Source organism: Rhamphochromis longiceps, linkage group LG23 (genome assembly GCF_057381845.1).
Source record: "Rhamphochromis longiceps isolate RC_006_pf linkage group LG23, R_longiceps_female_GT1.1, whole genome shotgun sequence".
In the NCBI taxonomy this organism is placed as follows: Eukaryota; Metazoa; Chordata; class Actinopteri; order Cichliformes; family Cichlidae; genus Rhamphochromis; species Rhamphochromis longiceps.
In genome coordinates, this window is record NC_140578.1 from 20,429,680 (window position 1) to 20,452,406 (window position 22,727).

The 22,727-nt window shown below is 39.5% G+C and overlaps 1 protein-coding gene across 1 annotated transcript; it reads left to right on the top strand.

The window, feature by feature from the left end:
* The first annotated feature begins 593 nt into the window (after nucleotides 1–593).
* On the top strand, nucleotides 594–21,101 carry LOC146641819 (NACHT, LRR and PYD domains-containing protein 3-like). Its single transcript, XM_085399708.1, has 12 exons — nucleotides 594–774; nucleotides 11,442–11,579; nucleotides 11,664–11,762; nucleotides 11,848–11,958; nucleotides 14,349–14,427; nucleotides 15,281–15,509; nucleotides 16,331–18,131; nucleotides 18,225–18,398; nucleotides 18,605–18,778; nucleotides 19,058–19,213; nucleotides 20,184–20,230; nucleotides 20,406–21,101. Exons 2-12 carry the CDS (start codon nucleotides 11,491–11,493, stop codon nucleotides 20,954–20,956), a joined length of 3,510 nt encoding a protein of 1,169 aa, XP_085255834.1. The 5' UTR covers nucleotides 594–774; nucleotides 11,442–11,490; the 3' UTR covers nucleotides 20,957–21,101.
* The last annotated feature ends 1,626 nt before the right edge of the window (nucleotides 21,102–22,727 follow it).

The window sequence follows — 22,727 nt, forward strand, 5'->3', positions numbered from 1 at the left end:
TATTAATATTGTGTTATAATTGTACTGATGGCTCATCAACAACACTGATACCAACAGCCTCATATTTATGAGGTTGAAATGGACCATTCACTGCCCTCCACTGGTCATTGTCAGTAACTACAACTCAAATACAATATACTGTCTTTATGACACATTTACTGCAGTGTTTCAACACTAGTGTTCTTCAGTGGGGTAATGTTGCAGTACGTAAACGCAGATATTAAACTGATAGAAATACTGACGTCAGCAGGGAAAAACTGTGTTTATTTTCTTTGTGTGGTCACAGAGACGAACTGCAGGTAAAAATATCACAGTCAGACACCAAAACATAAAGAATAAAAAAAACATGGCAAATTTTTTTGTCAAATGGCAAACATCATGTATCCTGTCACACCACAATTTAAATAGAACATTTCTGGAGGATGTGTTCAGTACAAACAATAACAGTACAGAAATGCAGATTTCTGTAAAACCTCAAACATTTCAAACTGATCAGTTCCTGATTTTCCTCTTTCACAATTTCTCCCTAAGCTCTTCACTGTGTTTTCTTTCTTTGTAAAGTTTCACTTCACTTTCCTGGACTTGCTGTCAGATGATCCTCTCCATGTGAAGCTCCATGTGATGGTAATAGTTGTTCTTCTTGTTAACACCAGCTTTGTTCAGATTAATTCCAGCAGAAACAAAAGAAATCTGCCACTCCATACATCACGCTGACTGACTCACAGCTGGACCCGAGAAGGAGGCAACCTTTAAGCAGCTCGTCTGACATCTTGTGTGAGTTTAAAGAGAATGATTCACATTTCCATCAAAATGTTCGAGGCAGTTTTTGCTCTATTTAGAAATGTCTGGTCTGCTTCTATGACTTAACATCTACTCAATTCCTGTTCTTCACTGTTCTCTTAAAGTATTTATGCCTTTTTTTTGAATATTTCTCTTTTTGTGCTTTGACAATTTTTACTTCAACCAGTTACAAAAGTACGACTTACTTATTTATGTGCTCCAATATTCTGAAATCTTGCTGTTATGATGACATTAGAAGTTCATAGTTTTTGGTCCAAAACGAAGCCAAAAAAACTAAAAGTTAAAGCTGTTGCACAATAAAAACATGTCAGAACAATGACGCTTTTACAGGGGGAAAACAAAAGTGGAAGACACTTTAACCCTTCCATACTGCTCGTGATAATTCGACCTGTTTTGGCTGCAGAAAAATGTCTTTGTCCAAACCTGATTCAAAAACAAACAAAATGAAAATATTCTAAAATTTTATGCTGTCACCACAATGGTGTGTTTAGGGGGTCTTTAAACTCTACATGCCATGTCTGTGTGCATTTTATTCTTTTATGAAACAATGTTAACAGACCTCCAGAGGTCCCTTAACACTTTCACTCATATTGTTGGTGTTTGCACCACTGCTGATCTTTGAAAGATCATGGGGAAATCTCCAAACAGTGGAATAGTAAAACAGAGTAGGAGTGATCACATGCAGCGCACATGAGGAGCAGAGTTCATGCAAAAGTCACATGGTGCCTTGAGAGTGTCTTGACACAGACACGAGATCTGAAACAGGATGACATGGTGGTGCTCTGTGGTAAAGCACTCAGTGTTTGTGGACTGATTAGAAAAGCTGCCTCACAGCAACGAGGTCTGTGGTTTAAATTCTGTCTGGGACCTTTCTGGGTTTAGGTTGCATGTTTGAATCTCTCCAGCATACATGTCAGGTTAACTGGCTATTCTAAAAAATTTTCCTTGAAGTGACGGAGATAAAGTGTTGCAAGAATGTCTGGATAAAGTGGGACTTGTACCTAGTAGTGCTTTGAGTGTTCATTAAGACTAGAAAAGTGCTGTAGGTGCATTACATGCCTGTCTGTTGGTTCTTTTGCTTTGCTCCTCCAAGCACAAATAATGCAAGAAAGCAAACTTATGCTGCAGTTTTATTGAGTTTGCAATAAGCAAGTTTTGTGTTCTAAATTATGTTAATGTTGAATTAATATTGACACTAATGGATGTTAAATATGAGGATTTCTTGTGATAGAGAAGGAAGGACAGTATAATTAAATTACTGTGGGTGTTGTGTAAATGCTAAGAAAATGTCTTCTCTGCTCTCTGAAATGTTACTTAAGAATAACTCATCAACTGATTAATCCCAGATAGGCTAATTATACATCCTAAATAGATCTGTACTTCAAAATTGTTGTGGGCACTTATTACAAGGAAATTCTTGGCAGAAGCCACTGATGACATTAAATATGAGAAGTATTAAGTGTTAAGTTGGTCTCACAAGTCGTATAGACATCTTACAGCTGTACTGAGGATCCAGATCACATGAGTAAAAACTGACTGAACTTCGAATACAGTGCATGTCTGTGCACACTTGACTTTATTTCAAACATACTCCAAAGTAATGACCTGTATCTGTCTACAACTGAATCTGTGCTCTTCTATATGCAACTTCAGTAGAATAATTAGCAATTTAAGCCACCGACACAAAGCAGTCAAACCCATGAAAATAAATACAACGCTCATCAGCTTCTCCTAACAGATAAGAAAATACTGTCCCTGTTGGAACTGCAGAAAAACATTCTAACAAAAACACAAGGAAAGGGGATGTTTTCAACACCAACCAACTACCAATTGTCTTACACTTGAAAGTTTAGAAATGAAAATAAAAAATTTATCAAGTGTCAAATGTACAGGTAAAAATGACCATTGAGCTGAGAAGAAAGAAGAGAATAACCTTTCTACTATGTGGGTTTACAAGTTTGGACCTGCTTAGTCTAAAGGTCCTGACGTCCTGTACATGTTTAGATTTTTTTTTAAGTACTTTCTGTATTTAGCTTTAAAACTTTCTCAAAGGAGAAGAATTACTAACAGGAAATTAAATTCTAGTATATTGAATAAACAGACATGTGAACAGTTAACAAAAGACATTACCGAGTACCTGGAATTCAGTGATAGAGATAAGATATCCCCACTGATATTGTGGGGATATCTTCCTCTCATCACCGCTCTAGTATTAAAAAATCCAAAGTTTTTTTTTTTGTTTTGTTTTGTTTTTTTGTTTTTTTGCCTGTCCCGTTTGGCTCTTTTGCCATCAGAATTATTGTCTAAAGGCAAAGAAAGATGCCCAACGGATTTACTTTACCAAATTGACCATCCCAGCCTTGCCATAATAGTCCATTTGATTCACCTTTTATTGTTTATTTTATTTTCACTTGCTGAATACGGGACAGACTTGACTGGGGGAAAGAAGGGGAGAAAGAAAGAGGGAAAGAGAAACAGCTGAGAAGAGGGACGGGGGAGAAGGGCAAAAGACAAAAACCAACAGAATGGGCAGAAAAAGAAAAAAAGAAAAAGAAAATGCATATATCGATCACCTGGATCACCTGTTGAGAAAGAAAAAAGAAAACAAGCAGAAGAGAACAAGAGTAATAGAATAAACAACATCACAATGATATATGGGAATATGACAGTAAATACTAAATATTAAACATTATTGTGCAGCACATAAGATCAACAGAACACAGTGTGCTTTGAGGTAGGAGCCAAAAAGGGTGTAGTTTGTGTGTGTGAGCACCCGTGTGTACATCTCTGAGCATGGACGCGCTTGTTTTTTTAAAAGGTTCCTTCATGTAATGATCTGGGCACGATACATGGAATCCAAATTACCATCAGGGTGTACACCTCACCCCTGGCGTCGTTGCCCACCTCTCAATTTTAAATACACGTAGACATTGAGGGCTAGCAGGAGGGACTATGCGCTTACCTGCTGCTCTCTGGCAGGTAGCTCCATGCCCTCCTGGGTTTTACATGCACCTTAGAACACATGCATCAACACTACAATGAGCGGGTGGAGGGAGGTTTGGAGTCTTCTCTCACCCCCATTCTCTGCGGCCTGCTGGAGCGGGGGGGCTAGGAAGAGGAGTTGGCCGTCCGACTGCGGTCTGGGGTGTGGGGCCTCCCTGCTGCTGCGGAGTCGGGGCGGTCTGCCTCCCCCCACCGCAGGGAAAAGGGTAACACCACCTGGGTCTGGGTGCAGTTCCCCCCTCCAGGGGCAAGGGTACCTAGACCCGGTTCGTAGAGTACGCTTGGGGAGTGTGATCGTGTGTACAGCGTCTCTTTATGTCTGTCTCCACGTTGGTTGAGTGTGGAGTGAGTGCATATGAGAGCATGAGGGTGGGAATGGATGTTTGTATCTGTGTGTGCCTGTATGTCTGTGTCTATATGTCAGGTTGGGTATCAGACGCCACCTCTCTGGGGACATCTCAGGCCCTCCAAGGTTTGGAGGCCTATCTCCCCCTACCACCACTTCCCCTGCCGGTGGCAGACTCCCTCAGACATCGGTGCGTTGGTGGTTCTTTGTGTCTGGGGATGGGCGTCCAGGTACACACCATCTCACTCCTTGGCGGCCGCTTATCGGGGCCTGGAGCCTGGGGCTCGCTCCGGCCACTTCGGAGGTGGGGTGCCCCCGGCCTCTCGGCCTGGGGCTCGGTCACTCAGGCACAGCTGGCTGCCGGCGGAGCTCACGGGCGCGTCACTGCAACTCCCCCTGGCTTCTGCTCCGCGGCTGCTGAGTGAGCCCTCATCTGGGACTCTCCTCAGCTCTTTCTGGGACAGTGGCGCGGCTGCCCCTCTGTTGGTCTTCCTTGGTCTCTTGTGTTCTGGGGGCCTCTGGATGTCTGGAGTTTTGATCTCCTCCATACCTGCTTCATGCCCTGGAGGACGGGGCTGTGGCCCCCCCACACCTTCTAGCAAAAAATCCAAAGTTGCAAAACTTCCGATGCTGCAGTCGGAACTATTACACTTAGAGGCTACATACAAAAATACTATGGATACTAAGACAAAATTAAAAATTGCAAAAAATTGAAATCAAATTGATGAGATATACGCTCAAGACGTCCAAACGAAACTAATGTTGACCAAACAAAGATATTATGAGCGGGAAACTAAATATATGAAACAATTGGCATATAAGGAAGCAACAAGCAGATAGAACAGTGTACAGGATAAGAGACCCGGAAACCAAAATGGAAATGCAGTATATAGAGGAAATTAAGCACTACTTTAAGAAATATTACGAAAAACTATATTCAAACCACTCATGAATAATAATGGAAAAATGAAGAGTTTGTTTGACATGTTAGACATCCCAAAACCTACAGAAGAAAAAAATAAATCTTTAGTGAAGCAAATTACAAGGGAAGAACTTCACTTGGTGATTGGTAAACTCAAGGCAAATAAGGCTCCAGGTACAGATGGCTTTACTGCAGAGTGATATAAGAAAGTGAGAGACGCTCTGACACTGATGTTACTTAAAACATTTAATTGGGTCCTTACAAGGGAGAAGCTTTCCTCTCATGGAAACAAGTTATAATTTCTAGTATACCTAAAGATGGTAAAGACAAATTAGAGAGCCCCAATATAGACCAGTAAGTGTATTAAATGTAGATTATTTACATCAGTTATTTACATCAAACATAGCACAAAGACTTAAAGAAATCATGCCAAAAATAATACATTTAAATCAAACTGGTTTTGTTAGGTTGCACCAAACCCACGATATTATTAGGAGAACTTTGCAAATTACTTGACACATTAATTTAAATAAAATACCGGCAATATTACTGAGTCTAGATGCTGGAAAAGCTTTTTACTCCGTGAGATGGGAATTTCTATTCAGAGTAATGCTTAAATTTGGGTTTAGTGGGTCGATTATTACAATATTGTGGGCTTTATACACCAGATCAACCGCAAAATTGAAGATCAGTTGTGAACTTTCAGATGTTTTCAAGCTTGAAAGGTCAACAAAATAGGGATGCCCATTGAATCCACTTTTATTCGCTATTTTTATAGAGCCGTTGGCTCAATGGATTAGGCAGATTGACACAATAAAAGGGATTAATATAGCTGGAAGTGAGCAGAAATTGCCGTTGTTTGCAGATGATGTTTTGGTTTACTTATCAAACTCTACCAAATCATTTACGGAGCTTATGTCAGTTCCAAGGAATTACGGGTCCTGCTTGGGATATAGACCAAATTTCCAAAGTTCTCAATAGTCATTACAGTCCCCCCCAAAATGTGCGTAGCAAATACAAAATAGGTTTGGACAAAAAAACTATTAAATATTTGGGCATTAATTTATCAATGGATCTAATTAGTTTGGAAGAAATTAACTACTCTCCACTTTAAAAAGATATTATTGTAGATATTAGTAGATGGACATTAATTTCTTATCTAAACATCTCTTCTAGAGTGGATAGCATAAAAATGAATACACTCCCAAAGATGTTACACTTGTTCCAGTGTGTTCCTATAGAAAACCCGGATCAATACTTTGCAGGAAGGAATCAAATCTTCTCCAGATTTATATGGGCGGTAACCTTCCTGTTAGGGCACTGATAGGAGACCCCTCAATGTCAAGTTGTTTGAGAGACCCAGGTAACCCTTGGATAATAAGCTTGATGAAGACATGGAATGGATTACTTAAAAAGTATCAATTAAAACAGGGGGCTGGACCCCCTAGGTGGGTCACATACAAGTTTTTGCTTAGTAAGACTGACTCGACATTTAAAACATGGGCTAATAATAGAATAGAATAGAATAGAATAGAATGCCTTTATTGTCACTATACAGTTGTACAGTGAGATACAGAGCATCTCCTACTCAGTGTAAACATCTTGGGGGGTACAGTTCTGCAGCGCTATATACATATGGACAGTATTAACATAGGGAAAAAGACGTGTATATATATATACATATATATATATATATATATATATATATATATATATATATATATATATATATATATATATAATGTACAAATATACAAGCCGTTTTTTGTTTTTTTTTTAAGTAATATGTAATAAATAGGGATGGGTATCGTTTAGGTTTTATCCGATACTGGTGCCAAATCGGTACTTTTGAAACGGTGCCGGTGCTTAAACGGTGCTCGAACCGGTGCTTAAAGAATGGAGAACACAAACTTTGTCCAAAAACCTCTCATGTTCAGCTGTTTTTTGTAAAAATATAACAATGTTAGCCTTTTCTGCAGCTATGTGGCATATATGGTATCACTCTTGGCTGGAAGCAGTGCTTAAACAATGGAAAAAACACAAACTTTGTCCAAAAACCTCTCATGTTTAACTGTTTCCCACTTTTTCTTTGGTCATTTTAGCCTTTTTGGCCAGGGTGAAGGGAGTATCTGCCATCAAACAAGAAGACAGCCGCATGTAGCTATGATGATGTTTGCTAGTTCACATTACCTGCATTAATGTAATAACGTGTTTAGCCTACTCAACGTAAATTACACATGAACAACATTAAGCTACTCACGCAGAGAAGAACGGCTGCTGCTGCATCATCATCCTCATCATTTCTGCTACACTGGCAGGGCTAGGGGCCAGGACTCTATTCTTCGGGTTTTTGGGGGATGTTGCTCCGGGTCCGATAACTGGCAACCCACCCAACGTGCACAGTGTGAGGTCTCGCAGCAAGCTATCAAATACGGCGCATTTCTCGGCTTTTAAAAAAAAACGCTATGCGTCGCCAGCTGTTTAATCGGATTCTTGGTGTTACCTCCTTTGACAGTATCACAATATCACCTTAAAGCACTTGTTGCAGGCTGCTGAGTTTGCATATTTTGCTGTGAAGTACAGCCAGACTTTTGACCGCTTCGCCTTGGGCATTTTTAATCTGTAGCTCTGCTCTAAAAGAACGTACGTACCTGGCCCCGCCTACTATCCTCGGAAACGTAAAATGATTGGCTAGAAGTGTATCACAGCTCAGGAAAAAAAAAGCACCGAAATAAAGCACCGAAATGTGCGCTGCTTTTCGGTCTGGTTACTACCGTTTATGTCAGAACCGGTGCCATCATGGCACCGGACACCGGTACCCATCCCTAGTAATAAATAGTGTTGTATATATACAGTTGAGTTATTGCACATAGAATTGGTATTGCACAGTGGTGGTCCATAGAGGAAGTGGGAAGAAAAAAAATTGGGGGGGGGCTGTGTTATCGGTGCATGTGTGAGTTCAGGGTGGTTATGGCTTTGGGGAAGAAACTGTTTTTGAGTCTGTGGGTTTTTGTGCTGATGCACCTTTAGCGCTTCCCTGAGGGAAGCAGGCTGAACATGTTGAAACCAGGGTGGGAGCTGTCCTTGATAATGTTTGCTGCTCTGCTGAGGCAGCGGGAGGAATACATGTCCATCAGGGAAGGGAGAGGGCAGCCGATGATCTTCTGTGCTGTCTTGACTACACTCTGAAGCCTCACTCTATCCGCCATGGTGCAGCTGTCGTACCATGATGCAGTAGGTTAGCAGGGTCTCAATGGACGAGCGGTAGAAGGTCAGCAGCAGGTTGGAGTTCAGCTTGTACTTCCTGAGGACTCTCAGGAAGTGCAGCCGCTGTTGGGCCTTCTTGACGACTGCTGAGATGTTGTCTGTCCAGGAGATGTCAGCAGACATCTCCTGTGTAATAAAGGTCTCACCACATACAGTACCTTCTTAAAAGAGGGAAAAGTGATGAATTTCCAGGACCTTAGGAATAATTTTGGGTTGCAAAAATCAAGATTTTTTTTTTATATTTGCAACTGAGGGATTTTCTGAATAAAAAATGAAATCTTCCAGTTACTGATGGGGAATGAAGAAATTATTCATATATTCGAGAATGCATATAAGGATGCACCCTATCAAAAACTTCTCTCAAAATTATATTCATCACTGACCAATCTAAAGGGTCATGATAGAGAAAATGTAAAAACAAGATGGGAAACAGAGAGCAATCTAACCTTATCAAAAGAGGAATGGGATCAAATCTGTATGCAGCAGTTGTCAGTAACAAGCTCCCCCTCATAGAGGGAATTCTGCTGGAAGAATGTAACTTGTTACTTTTGTACCCCAGCGCAGAAATCCAAAGATTCTCAACAGACAACTTTCTGGTGGCTGTGTGGGCACGCAGTAGCAAATCACTTCCATATTTTTTGGGATTGTCCTCATGTGGCACCATTTTGGAAGGAAATAAATAAGGTCCTGGACACAGTCTTTTTTTTTTTTTTTAAATTTCATTTCACTGTACTGTACTTAGGAAACTTAGAGAGTCTTAACCTCCTAAGACCCGAACTCTTCCATGGCATGCATTTTTTAATTTCTCTTTGATATTTGGGCTGATTGGGACCTCATGAATGTAAAAACAAAGAATCACCAGATTATTTTTTTTTACCTGATTTTTGTTTCTAAGAAAAATGAGAGCCACATATGAAGACAGTCATTTTAAATTTTGATAAAACCGAGGCAGTATAATGTCCTCATAAGTGGATATCAGGCCCTTGTGGAGCTAAATTGAGTATTTTGGTCTAGACAACCCAAAATGTGATGTCCACATATGTGGACGCCAGGTCCTAGGAGGTTAAATTGTGTAAATCGGATAAAAATCTGCTCAGAGTGCTGTTGGTGGCTTCTAAAAGCCAATCGTTGTTTTAGTGAAGATACTACTACAAATGAGTGGACTGATTTGATATACATTATATTTGTTATGGAAAGAATAACTTTTAGACTGAAGTCACAGGTGCTCTTATTTAAAGAACATTGGTCGAAATGGTTGAACTACATACAAAATGGAAGGCCTGATTTTGTATAATCTTGTTGTTTGTTTTTGTTTTTCCCAATGTTGTTCTGTTATTAAATTGTAGTGTTATATTCCCTGTATAAAAAAAAAAACCAATAAAACATAAATGAAAAAACTACCTTATACAACAAACTAACAATGCAGAAAAAATTATTAATTATTCCAAAATATATGTTTAATTCAAAAAGTATGACGCAAATAATAGTAATCCAACCCAAAAAATGCAATTACTCAGTGGTTCCCAAACTTTTTTTGCTAGGCTCCCCTTTGTTTTTCAAGAAAAATGTTCGCACCCCCCCCCCCCACAGCATGCGCACACGCACGCACAAACACATCCTCCAACCACACACACCCATGTTTTGCTCGTTTGGGGTTTATTTCACACCACAAACATTTAGTAAACAATTAAGCAAATACAAGTAATCTGCAATAAATTACAATAAATTACAGGTAGTAAGAAAATAAACTACTAACTCTTTTACGCTAGGTCCGCACCTACACGGGTATTTTTGAAAACGCAGCTGTTTCATCCACACATAAACGGCGTTTCGAATCACCGAAAACGGAGATTTTTTAAAACTCCTTTTTTGCGTTTACGTGTGGACGAGGAATACAGAGCTCGTCACGCAACACCAATGAATGAATGGATGAATTGCAGAATGGCAGATAGAGACAAAATACTGTTAATCTGACTATCTGCAGGTTTTACATGCTTACATATACGCATGCAGTTACTGTCCCTCTATTTACAAAGGCAGAGGCGTCACGGTGTGATTATTTTATGTGTAGTTGTTTTTTTCCTGTGTAATAATAGTCAACATTGCTATCAATACATTTTTCAGAAATGCCTCTCTGTGCAAAATGGGTTTAAAAACATAAACAACTGTGGGATACTGTTTGTCCAGGATTTGAACCGGGGGAACAAATCATGGCCGGATCAGTCTGATATTATTTGTATCCCGCTGTAACTTTACTGTATAAAGAGCTAACATCTCCAAAATGTCAGGAGTAGTTAGTCATTACAAGAAGTGTTTGTGAACTAAAAATCAAGAATGTGGGATACTGTTTGTCCGTGATTTCAACAGCCCAGTGCTGCTCCCAACAAAGGAAAGACCAATTCTGCAGGGGAGACCTACCTTGGTACTTGTGCAGGTGAAACCAAAGGGAAGAGATGCTTCACAATGTTTTCTAGTCTTTGGCTTAGAATGAAGTTGGTTTGGAAATATATTCAGCTATGCTTCATCTCCTGCTTTGAGTTTGTGTGGGAGCCCCGTGCTAGCAGTGTCCAAGCGTTGTTTGCTTGTTTGTTTTTTTTCCCCTTTTCATAAGCCCCCCCCCCCCCCCCCCCCCCCCCCCCAATGGCTCTGCGCCCCCTCTAGGGGCGGGCCCCACACTTTGGGAAGGTCTGCAATAGCTGATGACTATGCAGTACTTAACATCCCAAATCATTCAAAACTCCTGTTAAACCTGTTTGAAGAAGAAAACTAAACTCTGTCACATGATGTTCCCCCGTGTCTCCATCTGTTTCTGTGATTCGAGCCGTGTTTGAACAACTTTAATTGAATATTAATGGACTGAAAACAAATCACATCTGCGAATGTGTTAGTGAATGCATTGTGTGTGTTTCATGCCTCCATCTAGCGGACTGATAGTAGAAGTAGAGCCGCTGATGGCAGCTTAATCTGCCTCACACTGCTGTCTGACTGCATTCAGCTGAGACTGAGATGAAGCAGAAAAGAAGCAGCTGATAAATGGACAGCACACATGATGGAAAGGATTTCAGTTGATGTGCACATGAATGATTTGTGTTTCCTCTGCAGGTGAAGGTAGAAAGTGTGTGTGAGCTGATGTGGATGTGAATTCAGCAGCATGGATCAGTGTGAGGACAGAGAGGAGGGAGTCCCCCCCTCTAAAACCACTCTGTGTGGGGAACATGAGAGCCAGACCACAGCTCAGAGGTGAGATGACCATCTCTAACTGTCCATGACTCTTCTCCATGTCACAGCTCAGCACTCACATCACTGCTCCATCATTATTCACAGGAACCAACCTGGACCTGAACCCAGCTGTCCATCCTTAAAGAGCGACCGGTCCAAGGGTCTCATTACAAAATTTAAACAAAGACAGTCAAATGATAAAATGTAATTAATATAACTATCAAAATTGTTTTATCATCCATTCATGTGCAGTGACATTTTTAATGAAGAAGTTTTAATATTTTTTCAGAATCCATCAGAAAATCAAATGTGGACCTGAACCAACCTGTTCATCTTTAATGAGCAACAGCTCAAAGGATTTTGAGGTTCATTTTAACGGACAACGTTCTCCTGCAGTGAGGTAATCTGTCTGTCTAAATGTAACTGATGCATCCAGCACACTATTTTTCCCGTCTACAACACTGTGCAAAAGTTTGAACGCCACTCCTCATTTCTTAATATATGTTATTTCTACAGACTCTTTGTACAGGGTTAATTTTCACCTGATCTTTTTCCTTTTAGTTTGTTAATTTAGTTAAAAACTGACCTATAAATGACTTAAGCATAAAAAAGGCATCTAAGAGTGAACCCGTGTTTTGTCTACAAATAGCAGACAGTTTAGTAGAAAAAAAAAGTCTGTGGCAAAAACATGTCATTTATTTCCATTTCTTTTGTCAAATCTGTAGTAAATGCACCAACTGATAACACAGTTTGACAGACATAAATATTACTTTTGCACCAACAAGGTGTTCATTTGTCTCTTTTAATTCTATTATGTTGTACTTTTTCAACATGTTCAAAATAAAGATTCAATCAAATCAAATCAAGGTGATTCCCAAGAAAACTTTGAGCTGAAAACTCAGCATATCTCAGCATTTAGTTAATCCTTAATCAAGGAAATTAGACACCTGGAGGAGAGATGCAGCAGTGAAAGAGTAGGAGTGGGACTCCGGTTTGACCAGTGGATGTCACCTTTGTCTTTTGGTTCAAACACTGTGCATCCATGATGATTTCCTGAGCACTTTTTGATGTCTTTTTGGGAAGTTTGTCTTTAGGGAGGATTATTGTTATATCCATCCATCCATTTTCTTCAGTTACCTGGGGGTAGGTCATGAAGGTAATAGCCTAAGTTGAGAAACCTAGACATCACACTGCCCAGCCACCTCCTCCAGTTTATCAGGAATTATATCTCTCAGCCAGCTAAGAGAGATAATCTCTGTAGCATGTCCTGGGTCTACCTCAGGACCTCCTCCCTGTAGGACTTGGCTGGATCCCTACAACACCTCTAGTAGGCCCACCACCCACAGGAGGTGTCATAGAGGTCTGGTGCAATGTATAGCGGGCAGCAGTCAAGGGCAGAGGCCCTGGCAAAACCCATCGCCAGGACTGATAGCGGTGGTTGTTATATCTTATTCAGTGTTGGGAAGGTTACTTTTAAAATGTATTCCACAACAGATTACAGGCAGGCACTATTTTTGGCTGCAGTGTGTATTATTATTGTACATGCCTCCATCTCCCATTTCTGGCCTGTGACAGCACATACTTTTCGATGCTCCTTTTTCTCCCTCCCTCACGCTCACAGACACATAACGGGTATGGCAGTCCATTCTCGCTGCAGCACAGACTACACTGCCCATGAGGCCACATTCTTTAGGGCTATGCCTGTAACACTCTGCCTATTGCCTTCATATTAAATAATTTTTGAATAATAATTTTTAAAAATATTTCTTCACCTCATTATGGACCGCAAGATTGAGACACAGGCATTAGAGACTGTTAATGTGTGTTTTGTTTGGGTTTCCACTGGCGTGGAATTACCGAAAACTTAGAGAGGGCATAGCATAAGATATGAAACAGGAAAAGACGTGTAATCTATTTATTTCAACAAAGTAACTGTATTCTGAATATCACCTTTTTTAACCGGTAAATGTAATGGAATACAGTTACTCATATTTTGCATTTTAAATATGTAACACCGGTGTTCTGAGAAACAGTCCTACTTTGGCAAATTGTCCTACCCGTATTATAATTTGCCGGCGACTTCTGACTAATCCAACCTCTAATCCTAACCATAAACCTAACCATAACCATAAGAAATATTCACAATGGGTTAAAAAAAATTATGTAAATTAGGGGTTTGTGTTATGCCCATACACAGCGTTTGCACAGAAACAACAGGTAGGATGGTTTGTGAGGTAGGATAGATTCCCAGAACACCAGTACATGTATTCCGTTCCTCCCCAACATTGATCTTATAGTAGCGAAAACAAAAACCATGTACCATTTGTAGAAAAAACAATCTCTCTATTGCCTAAAATAAGTTTCCTGGAGAAACAGAACCAAATGATGCACAGTGACTAACAAATTTAGTGGACCACCACCCAATGTAAGTGTTTTTGCCACAGCTGCCCTAAATTGATGATGGTTTTATGGTTCTATAAAGTTCTTTTATCAAAATATTTTTCATGCTAAAATATAGTTGTTCTTGTCAACCATGAATTTTGAAATTTACTGTTTAGCAAAAAAGCAGAAAAAAAACTTAAAAACAAAAAGATAGTAAAAAAAAATATGTACAAATTATTTTATTAGTTATTGACTTGCATTCCCGGTCAGAAAAAAATGTTTTATTTTTATTCCATGTTGCGTTTGATTAACTTCTGACTTCACAAAAAACTGTGCTAAAAATATTTTTGAAAAAGCTAATAAATATGGAGAGATTATGTAAACAGATTTTTCATGATTCCTCCACAGTGTGGGCCAGGAGTTCCTGGAGGTTCCCCGTGGTCAGTCTGCCCAGCAGCATAAAATACAGTTGAAATCCATATTTGTGGTCTGTACATGTACAACAACTCCTTTTACATTTGTTCTATTCAAAACCATCTGCATGTTACACATTGTAGACCAGTGAATTGTTTTAGTGTCCAACATGGATATGATGTTTGGCTCCATGAATTCAGTCCAACTGAGTCATTCATATAGTATTCTGTTCAATCACAATCACTTAGGTAGAAGGACAGGTACTAAAATAGTGTTTGGTGAAAGTTGATGTTGGGTCTTTGCTTCCACAGGCCCCGCTGGTTTAGAAACTTATTCTCATTAACGAAAGAAACTGGACAATCAGCGATCGATCGATTTTACTTGCTAGCAAGGGAGGCCCCGGTCGGTGTCTCAGAAAAGCGCTCTGAATCCAACCGCAGACTGACCCCACCTTAGGCCTCCGCTTGCCGCCTTTTATTGAAACTGGCTGGAGAGGTGGTCAGAGACAAAGGAATATCCTTGATCATGCTGCTTGAACTAAGACTTACAAATTTAAGTAACACAATGACAACATTTAACAATTTGACTCCAACAATTGAAGTACTGATTAAGTTTCTTAGGAGTGAAATCAACACCATGTGAAATGTACTTAAATATAAAAGTAAAGTAGGTCTCAAGGGATTTTTTTTAACCAACAAAACTGGACTTCATGTCATACTGATGTCATAATGAAACAATACAAGCGAATACCATAGGATATAACATAACTTCCCTCAAATGTCTTAAATCTAAAGCAAAGAGCCTGTAAGGAGTTGAAAGTTCAGATATTTGTCTTCAAATCTGAGAAGAAATATATAATATATATATTATAATATATATAATATATATAACAAAACACATACTTCCCACCTCTGCTTTTGTTACAGTTGCTAGAAGACAGCATTTTGACATTTGTGAAGAATGAGCTGAATAAGATCCTATGGGTTCTTGGTGCACATGACCTTGAATGTTTAGAGGGTCAGAGGGACATTGTGGACATGTTGGAGGGTGATGATGAAGAGCAGAGGAGGAGCATCACAGAGGCATTTGTAAAGATCACGCTTCACTTCTTGAAGAGAATGAAGCAGGATGAGCTGGCTGAGCATCTTCAAAGCAGTAAGGCGATATCTCTAAACTGCAGGATAATTATATTATTTATTATCTCAGTGTATGAGACAGTATGTATTCAAACATGTATTCTTCAAGGGGAATGAAATGAATGAAACTGACCAACAAATATCCACAATTTCACCATTTTGAGTGATGAAATGTGATTTTGATTGAATTAAATTCAGTGCAGTTTTATTTACACAGTGTCAAATCACAACTAAAGTCACCTGAAGGCACTTTATATAGTAAGGTAAAAACCCTACAATAATACAGATAAACCACCAACAGTCAGACCCCCCCCCCCCCCCCCCCCCCCCCCCCCCCCCCAATGAGCGAGCACTTGGTAACAAGGGAAGGAAAAAGATCAGTTCTAACAGGAAGAAACCTTTGGTAGAACTAGGCTCAGAGACAGAAAGCCATTTTCCACGACTGCTTAGGGGTGAGGGGAAAAAGACGGCACAAAAGACAAGCTGTGCAACGGGGCCGGGCATTAATAAAAACTAATGATTAAATGCAAAGGGAGGTATGACAACATAGTGAAAGGTGAGTGAAGAAAAAACGCCAGTGGGTTTATCGCAGCATAACTAAGAGAGGATTCAGGGTCACCTGATCCAGCCCTAACTATATGCTTTATAAACCTAATCTTAAAAGTAGAGAATTCAATAGTGTCTGTCTCCCAAATCCAAACTGGGAGTTTGTTCCACAGAAGAGGGGTCTGAAAGCCCAAGGCTCTGCCTCCTAAAAGATAAAAAGTTATAAGACGTTTTATCTAACATTTCAAATAAATTAATACTGATTTATGTAACTTATTTACTGTGTCTTTTCAGACATGTTTGCTCCAGTTTGTCAACATAATCTTAAATCTCAACTGAAGAAGAAGTTCCAGTGTGTATTTGAGGGGATCGCTAAAGCAGGAAACCCAACCCTTCTAAATCAGATCTACACAGAGCTCCACATGACAGAGGGAGGGACTGCAGAGCTCAATGATGAACATGAAGTCAGGCAGATTGAAACAGCATCCAGGAAATCAGACAGACCAGAAACAACAATCAGACAAGAAGACATCTTTAATGCCTCACCTGGAAGAGATGAACCAATCAGAACAGTGTTGACAAAGGGAGTGGCTGGCATTGGGAAAACAATCTTAACACAGAAGTTTATTCTGGACTGGGCTGAAGACAAAACCAACCAGGACATCCAGTTCATTTTTCCATTCAGTTTCAGGGAGCTGAACGTGTTGAAAGATGAAAAGATGAGCTTGGTGGAACTCGTTCATCACTTCTTTACTGAAACTAAAGAAGCAGGAATCTGCAACTTTGAAGACTTCCAGGTTATGTTCATCTTTGATGGTCTGGATGAGTGTCGACCTTCTCTGGACTTCCACAAAACTAAAAACCTAACTGACCCTACAGAGTCCACCTCTGTGGATGTGTTACTGACGAATCTAATGAGAGGGAACCTGCTTCCCTCCTCTCGTCTCTGGATAACCACGCGACCTGCAGCAGCCAATCAGATTCTTCCTAGGTATGTTGACATGGTGACAGAGGTGAGGGGGTTCACTGACCCACAGAAGGAGGAATACTTTAGGAAGAGATTCAGAGATGAGGAGCAGGCCAGCAGGATCATCTCTCACATAAAGACATCAAGAAGCCTCCACATCATGTGTCACATCCCAGTCTTCTGCTGGATCACTGCTACAGTTCTGGAGGATGTCCTGAAAACCATAGAGGGAGGAGAGCTGCCCAAGACCCTGACTGAGATGTACATCCACTTCTTGGTGGTTCAGGCCAAAGTGAAGAAGGTCAAGTATGATGGAGGAACTGAAACAGATCCACACTGGAATAAAAAGAGTAGGAAGATGGTTGAGTCTCTGGGAAGACTTTCTTTTGAGCAGCTGCAGAAAGGAAACCTGATCTTCTATGAATCAGACCTGACAGAATGTGGTATTGATATCAGAGCCGCCTCAGTGTACTCAGGAGTGTTTACACAGATCTTTAAAGAGGAGAGAGGACTGTACCAGGACAATGTGTTCTGCTTTGTCCATTTAAGTGTTCAGGAGTTTCTGGCTGCTCTTCATGTCCACCTGACATTTATTAACTCTGGAGTTAATCTGCTGGATGATCGAAATACAATCTCCAAGTGGTCTAAATTATTTAATAAACCTAAACTACAGTTTCTCCACCAGAGTGCTGTGGATAAGGCATTGCAGAGTTCAAACGGACACCTGGACTTATTTCTTCGTTTCCTGCTGGGTTTTTCTCTACAGACAAATCAGAGTCTCCTACGTGGTCTGCTGACACAGACAGGAAGCTGCTCACAGACAAATCAGGAAACAGTTCAGTACATCAAGACGAAGCTCAGTGAGAATCTGTCTGCAGAGAAAAGCATTAGCCTGTTCCACTGTCTGAATGAACTGAATGACCATTCTCTAGTGGAGGAGATTCAACAGTCTCTGAGTTCAGGAAGTCTCTCTACAGATAAACTGTCTCCTGCTCAATGGTCAGCTCTGGTCTTTATCTTACTGTCATCAGAAAAAGATCTGGATGTGTTTGACCTGAAGAAATACTCTGCTTCAGAGGAAGCTCTTCTGAGGCTGCTGCCTGTGGTCAAGGCTTCCAACAAAGTTCTGTAAGTATACTGAAAGTTGTATATATCATTTATCATACACTGATATCTTTCAAGAAAAACAATCTCTTTCCACTTGGTTATTTGTCATTCTAGACTAAGTGACTGTAGTCTGTCAGAAAGAAGTTGTGAAACTCTGTCCTCCATGCTCAGTTCCCAGCCCTCTAGTCTGAGAGTATTGGACCTGAGTAACAATAACCTGACTGATGTTGGAATAAAGCTTCTATCTGCTGCACTGGAGAGTTCACTCGGTACACTGGAAACTCTCAGGTCAGATAAAGTTAAATAAATAATAAATAAAAAATCTTCCACATGCATTAATTTATATTAAATATTTCTCTGAATCTGTTTAAAATATTTACATTAAAATTCCAGCAAGTCCTGAAATGAGATTAAATATTGCTAAATCTAGTCGTGACCCCAAATTGTTTGTTTTAATACCAGTATTACTTGTGTACTTGTTCTTTTTTTTTCAGACTAAATGTCTGTAACCTCTCAGAGAAAAGCTGTGAAGTTCTCTCATCAGTCCTGACTTCGCAGTCTTCTAGTCTGAGAGAGCTAGACCTAAGTGACAATGACCTGAAAGACTCTGGAGTGAAGCTACTATTGACTGGACTGGAAAGTCCAGACTGTAAAATGGAAACACTCAGGTTGGATTATGTTCTTTGTAGTTTGATGTATGATCTGTTTGCCTGAATTTGTGAACTTATGAATTAAAGCTATTCCATATAGAATTGTTTTTTCACAGTTTAGATTCACATAGTGCCTTTTTGCAGTGAAAATAAATAAGTTTTTTTTTGTGTTTTTATTTAGAAAAGAACAACAATAATTCACTATGTATAGATATTTTATATAGAAAATATTGGACCTCAAGAGTTCAGACCAGATATTTTAACATTTTATTTTTCTGTCCATTATTGTCTTCGCAGACTGAGTAGCTGTAACCTCTCAAAGAGAAGCTGTGAAACTCTGTCCTCAGTTCTCAGCTCCCAATCCTGTACTCTGAAAGAGCTGGATCTGAGTAACAACAACCTGGAGGACTCTGGAGTGAAGATGCTTAAGAATCCAAATTGTACAATTGTCAGGTCAGAAAAAGTGTTGTTAAGTAATTTTTTTAAATAACCAGTAACAATTGTAGCTAATAAAGAGAAGTTATAATAAAAAAAAAAAAAAAAAAAAACTTACACTGAAAATTACCAAAAGAAAACCACAAATAGTGAAGGATTGTAGGTGACATTTTAGAAGAAAATAGCCTAGGTAGCCTGAGGCTAGAGAGAAGACAATGACAGTCCATAAGGTGGATCAGTGCTGGGGGACTTTTCCAGAGACAGAATGTGGAACCAGTACTGGAGGAGAAACCCTGCTGTAGTCAAAGTAGAGAAGAAGGACCTCTTCAGAGGTCGTCCAAAGAGTAGCAGAAGAAAAAAAAGCAGAGAGGTCGAGAGAATTGCCAGCTAAGGTCTACCACAGTGATGAATTTCCAGACCTAAGTTTCCTCTTTGCAAGGAGGGGAGTGCTAGTCAAAGAAGACAACTTTCAAAATAAAACAGGAAGTCAAATACTAGGAAAAGCTTGCATATAATAAAAAATAACATAAAATAACATAAGCACTTATACTAAATAAGCTCTAACCACAATATAAATCGAATCAAAATACATGAATTAACTAAAACAATAATTAAGCCAAAAAAACATTAAATAAAAAATAATAATTTTCTTAAAACGAAAACCTCTAAAAACTCTTGATCAAAGCTCCAGGATCATGACAACAAGTCTAACACCACATAGTATAGTATAGGGCATATCACCAGGGATGAACATAGGGGGTTACCTGAGGAAGCTGGTCAGGATGCTTGAAACCGATATATATATATATATATATAAGTGTCTTATACAGGAACATTAAAACTGAAGCATATTGTCCCATTTTGAATGAGTCAAAATGTTTGACTGTTCCTTTATCAGTGTCTAACAGTATGTGTATGAGAGTAATGTAATGTCCATGTGTGCATGCTGAAAGAGACTGTGCTGGTCTGACCCCCCTCCTCCTTTCAGGGTGGAGCCTGCTGGAGTCCGATGGTTGAGACCAGGTCTGAGGAAGTGTAAGTGTGTTTTTAATGTGATTCATGAAAACAAAGCAGCACACATTCAACCATCTTCAAACTGTCACATCACTTATTCACATCTCTGATGTCAGGAGTCGTCATCAAAGTGTCAATCAATGAACAGATGACGGATCAATAACTGCAGCTGGATTGTGTTTGTTCTCTCCATCAGATTCTTGTCAACTCACAATCGACGCAAACACAGTACACAGAGAACTTAAACTATCAGATAACAATAAGAAGGTGACACATGTGGAAGAGGATCAGCCATATCCTGATCATCCTGACAGATTTGATCGCTGGCCTCAGCTGCTGTGTAGAGATGGTCTGACTGGTCACTGTTACTGGGAGGTTGAGTGGAGTGGAGAAGCTCATATATCAGTGAGTTACAGAGGAATCACAAGAAGAGGAAACATTAACGACTGTTTGTTTGGGAGGAATGAACAATCCTGGAGTCTGAGCTGCTTTGATGATGGTCCTCGTTATGTCTGGCACAATAACAGAAAACTCACTCTCTTGTCATCAATCTCCTCCTCCTCTGTGTCTAACAGAGCAGCAGTGTATGTGGACTGTCCTGCTGGCACTCTGTCCTTCTACAGAGTCTCCTCTGATGACACTCTGATCCACCTCCACACCTTCAACACCACATTCACTGAACCTCTTTATCCTGGATTTAGACTTTTATTTTCTGGTTCCTCAATAAGTCTGTGTACTTCAGCCTAAGGAGTGTCCTCCTGTTAGATTAACACTGTATATTTCTGTCTCTATCACTCAGAAACGTATTCAGATTCATCAGGTCAATCAGTTGAAGTTCATTATAACAATTATTCCAGATTTTTGTGCATATTTCTTGTTAAAGCTTCACAGTGGATATCAATATGTTGTGTTTCACCAGAGCTCAGTTTTGAACCAGTTCATCTGCATCTCAAACAAGTCTGAGCTCATTAAATTAATCCAAATGTTTTATTTCTGTTTATTTCATTGGTTTGTTTTTGTTGGTTTGTTTGGGGTTTTTTTTTTATTTTTGGTCAAAGAAATGTTGTTGTTTTTTTAAATTCTCAAGTGTTTAATGTACTTTTCCCCTCCATATGATGTTTCAGTCATTTTTGGCAGCTCTAATGGAAGCAAGACAGGAAGTTAGCTCCTAGCAAGAGGGGATTTACACAAGAAATGTGATTTAAATAATATTTCATATGTCTGTAATGTTTTATATGTATGACAACAGGACTGTAAGTAAAAGTAACATAGTAGCACATCAGTATTAGTGTTTATTCAGAAACAGATGCTAGATGTGTTAAATAATTTTCTGTGAAAATAAAAAATAAATGTACTCCTATTGAGAAAGGAAAAGTACTTTGCCGTTATTTTTTATTTTATTTTGGAAATATGGATAACAGGGTTGCATTATTAGAATGACACACTCAGTCTAGTCTGAAAAATATCTCAGTGTTAGCACGTAAGTCATGGTCCCTGTGTCTGCCTCGCTGGCCCCACAGGGCTTCATTGGTTTGTTTTTGTTTTGTGCCTGTCTCTCTCTCCCTCTCTCGACACTCTGCTATGGTTAACATGATGGTTAACCCATCATGTTAGTATGTGACTCGCTCACTCCTTTCTGTTTTTCACTCACTTTTGTTTTAATTTTCCAGGCTAATTAGGTTTCAATAACAGGGATGTACATATCTTGTAGGGAACAACTTGCAGTGCATGGTTACTGTTCTCTAAAATATGTTGAGCTATTTCACAAAGCTACATCCAATTCATTTTTCCATTCAGTTGAGCTATTTCACAATTACTAGAAGTTCATATTAATGAAATCAAAACAAAAAATTGGATTGATAGCTTATTTTTTCAATAAGTACGGACATGTGAAAATTCAGCTTTGAGTGCTTCCTGAGAGCTGAATTGTATTTTTAAAAAAAATTATGGATGAGACAAAATCTTGTTATTGTAGAATGGCCCAAAAGTAGTTGAAGGTGAGCCTGATGTTGAAGATGAACTGATAATGAGAGGTGAAGATACCCTTCGATAACCAGACACAGAAACAGGAATGGCTGGTGTATTTGATGAAATTATGAAACTCAAACAGGCAGAAACAAAAGGGCAACAAGCAGATGGAAATCCAAAACAATCAATTTCATGAGAGAGAAAGATTTTCTGCATTTAGCTTAAAATGATTAACTGCAGGAAAACAATGACTTTTACTTGTTATTCATGGAAATGGTCATAGAGGGACCTGATGACACGTTGAAGGATAAGTGAATAGGGTGGAAAGAGAGGTACCCTGGATAATGATGGACCTTTGTTGGAGTTTGTGGAAAATATTAGTTTAGTTTTTAAAGAGAACTTTTAGTATGTCATGGTCCCTGTGTCTGCCTCGCTGGCCCCACAGGGCTTCATTGGTTGTTGTTTTTGTTTTGTGCCTGTCTCTCTCTCCCTCTCTCGACACTCTGCCTGGGAAGAGCCTTCAGCAAGTCCCAGCCTTGTCTGTCTGTTC

Bases quoted from the DNA above. Each gene is read 5' to 3' on its own strand.
- LOC146641819 (XM_085399708.1), top strand. From the start codon at position 11,491: ATGGATCAGTGTGAGGACAGAGAGGAGGGAGTCCCCCCCTCTAAAACC. The intron at 11,959-14,348 runs GTAATCTGTCTG...ATTCCTCCACAG, and splicing joins CAACGTTCTCCTGCAGTGAG to TGTGGGCCAGGAGTTCCTGG. The intron at 20,231-20,405 runs GTAAGTGTGTTT...TCTCTCCATCAG, and splicing joins GAGACCAGGTCTGAGGAAGT to ATTCTTGTCAACTCACAATC.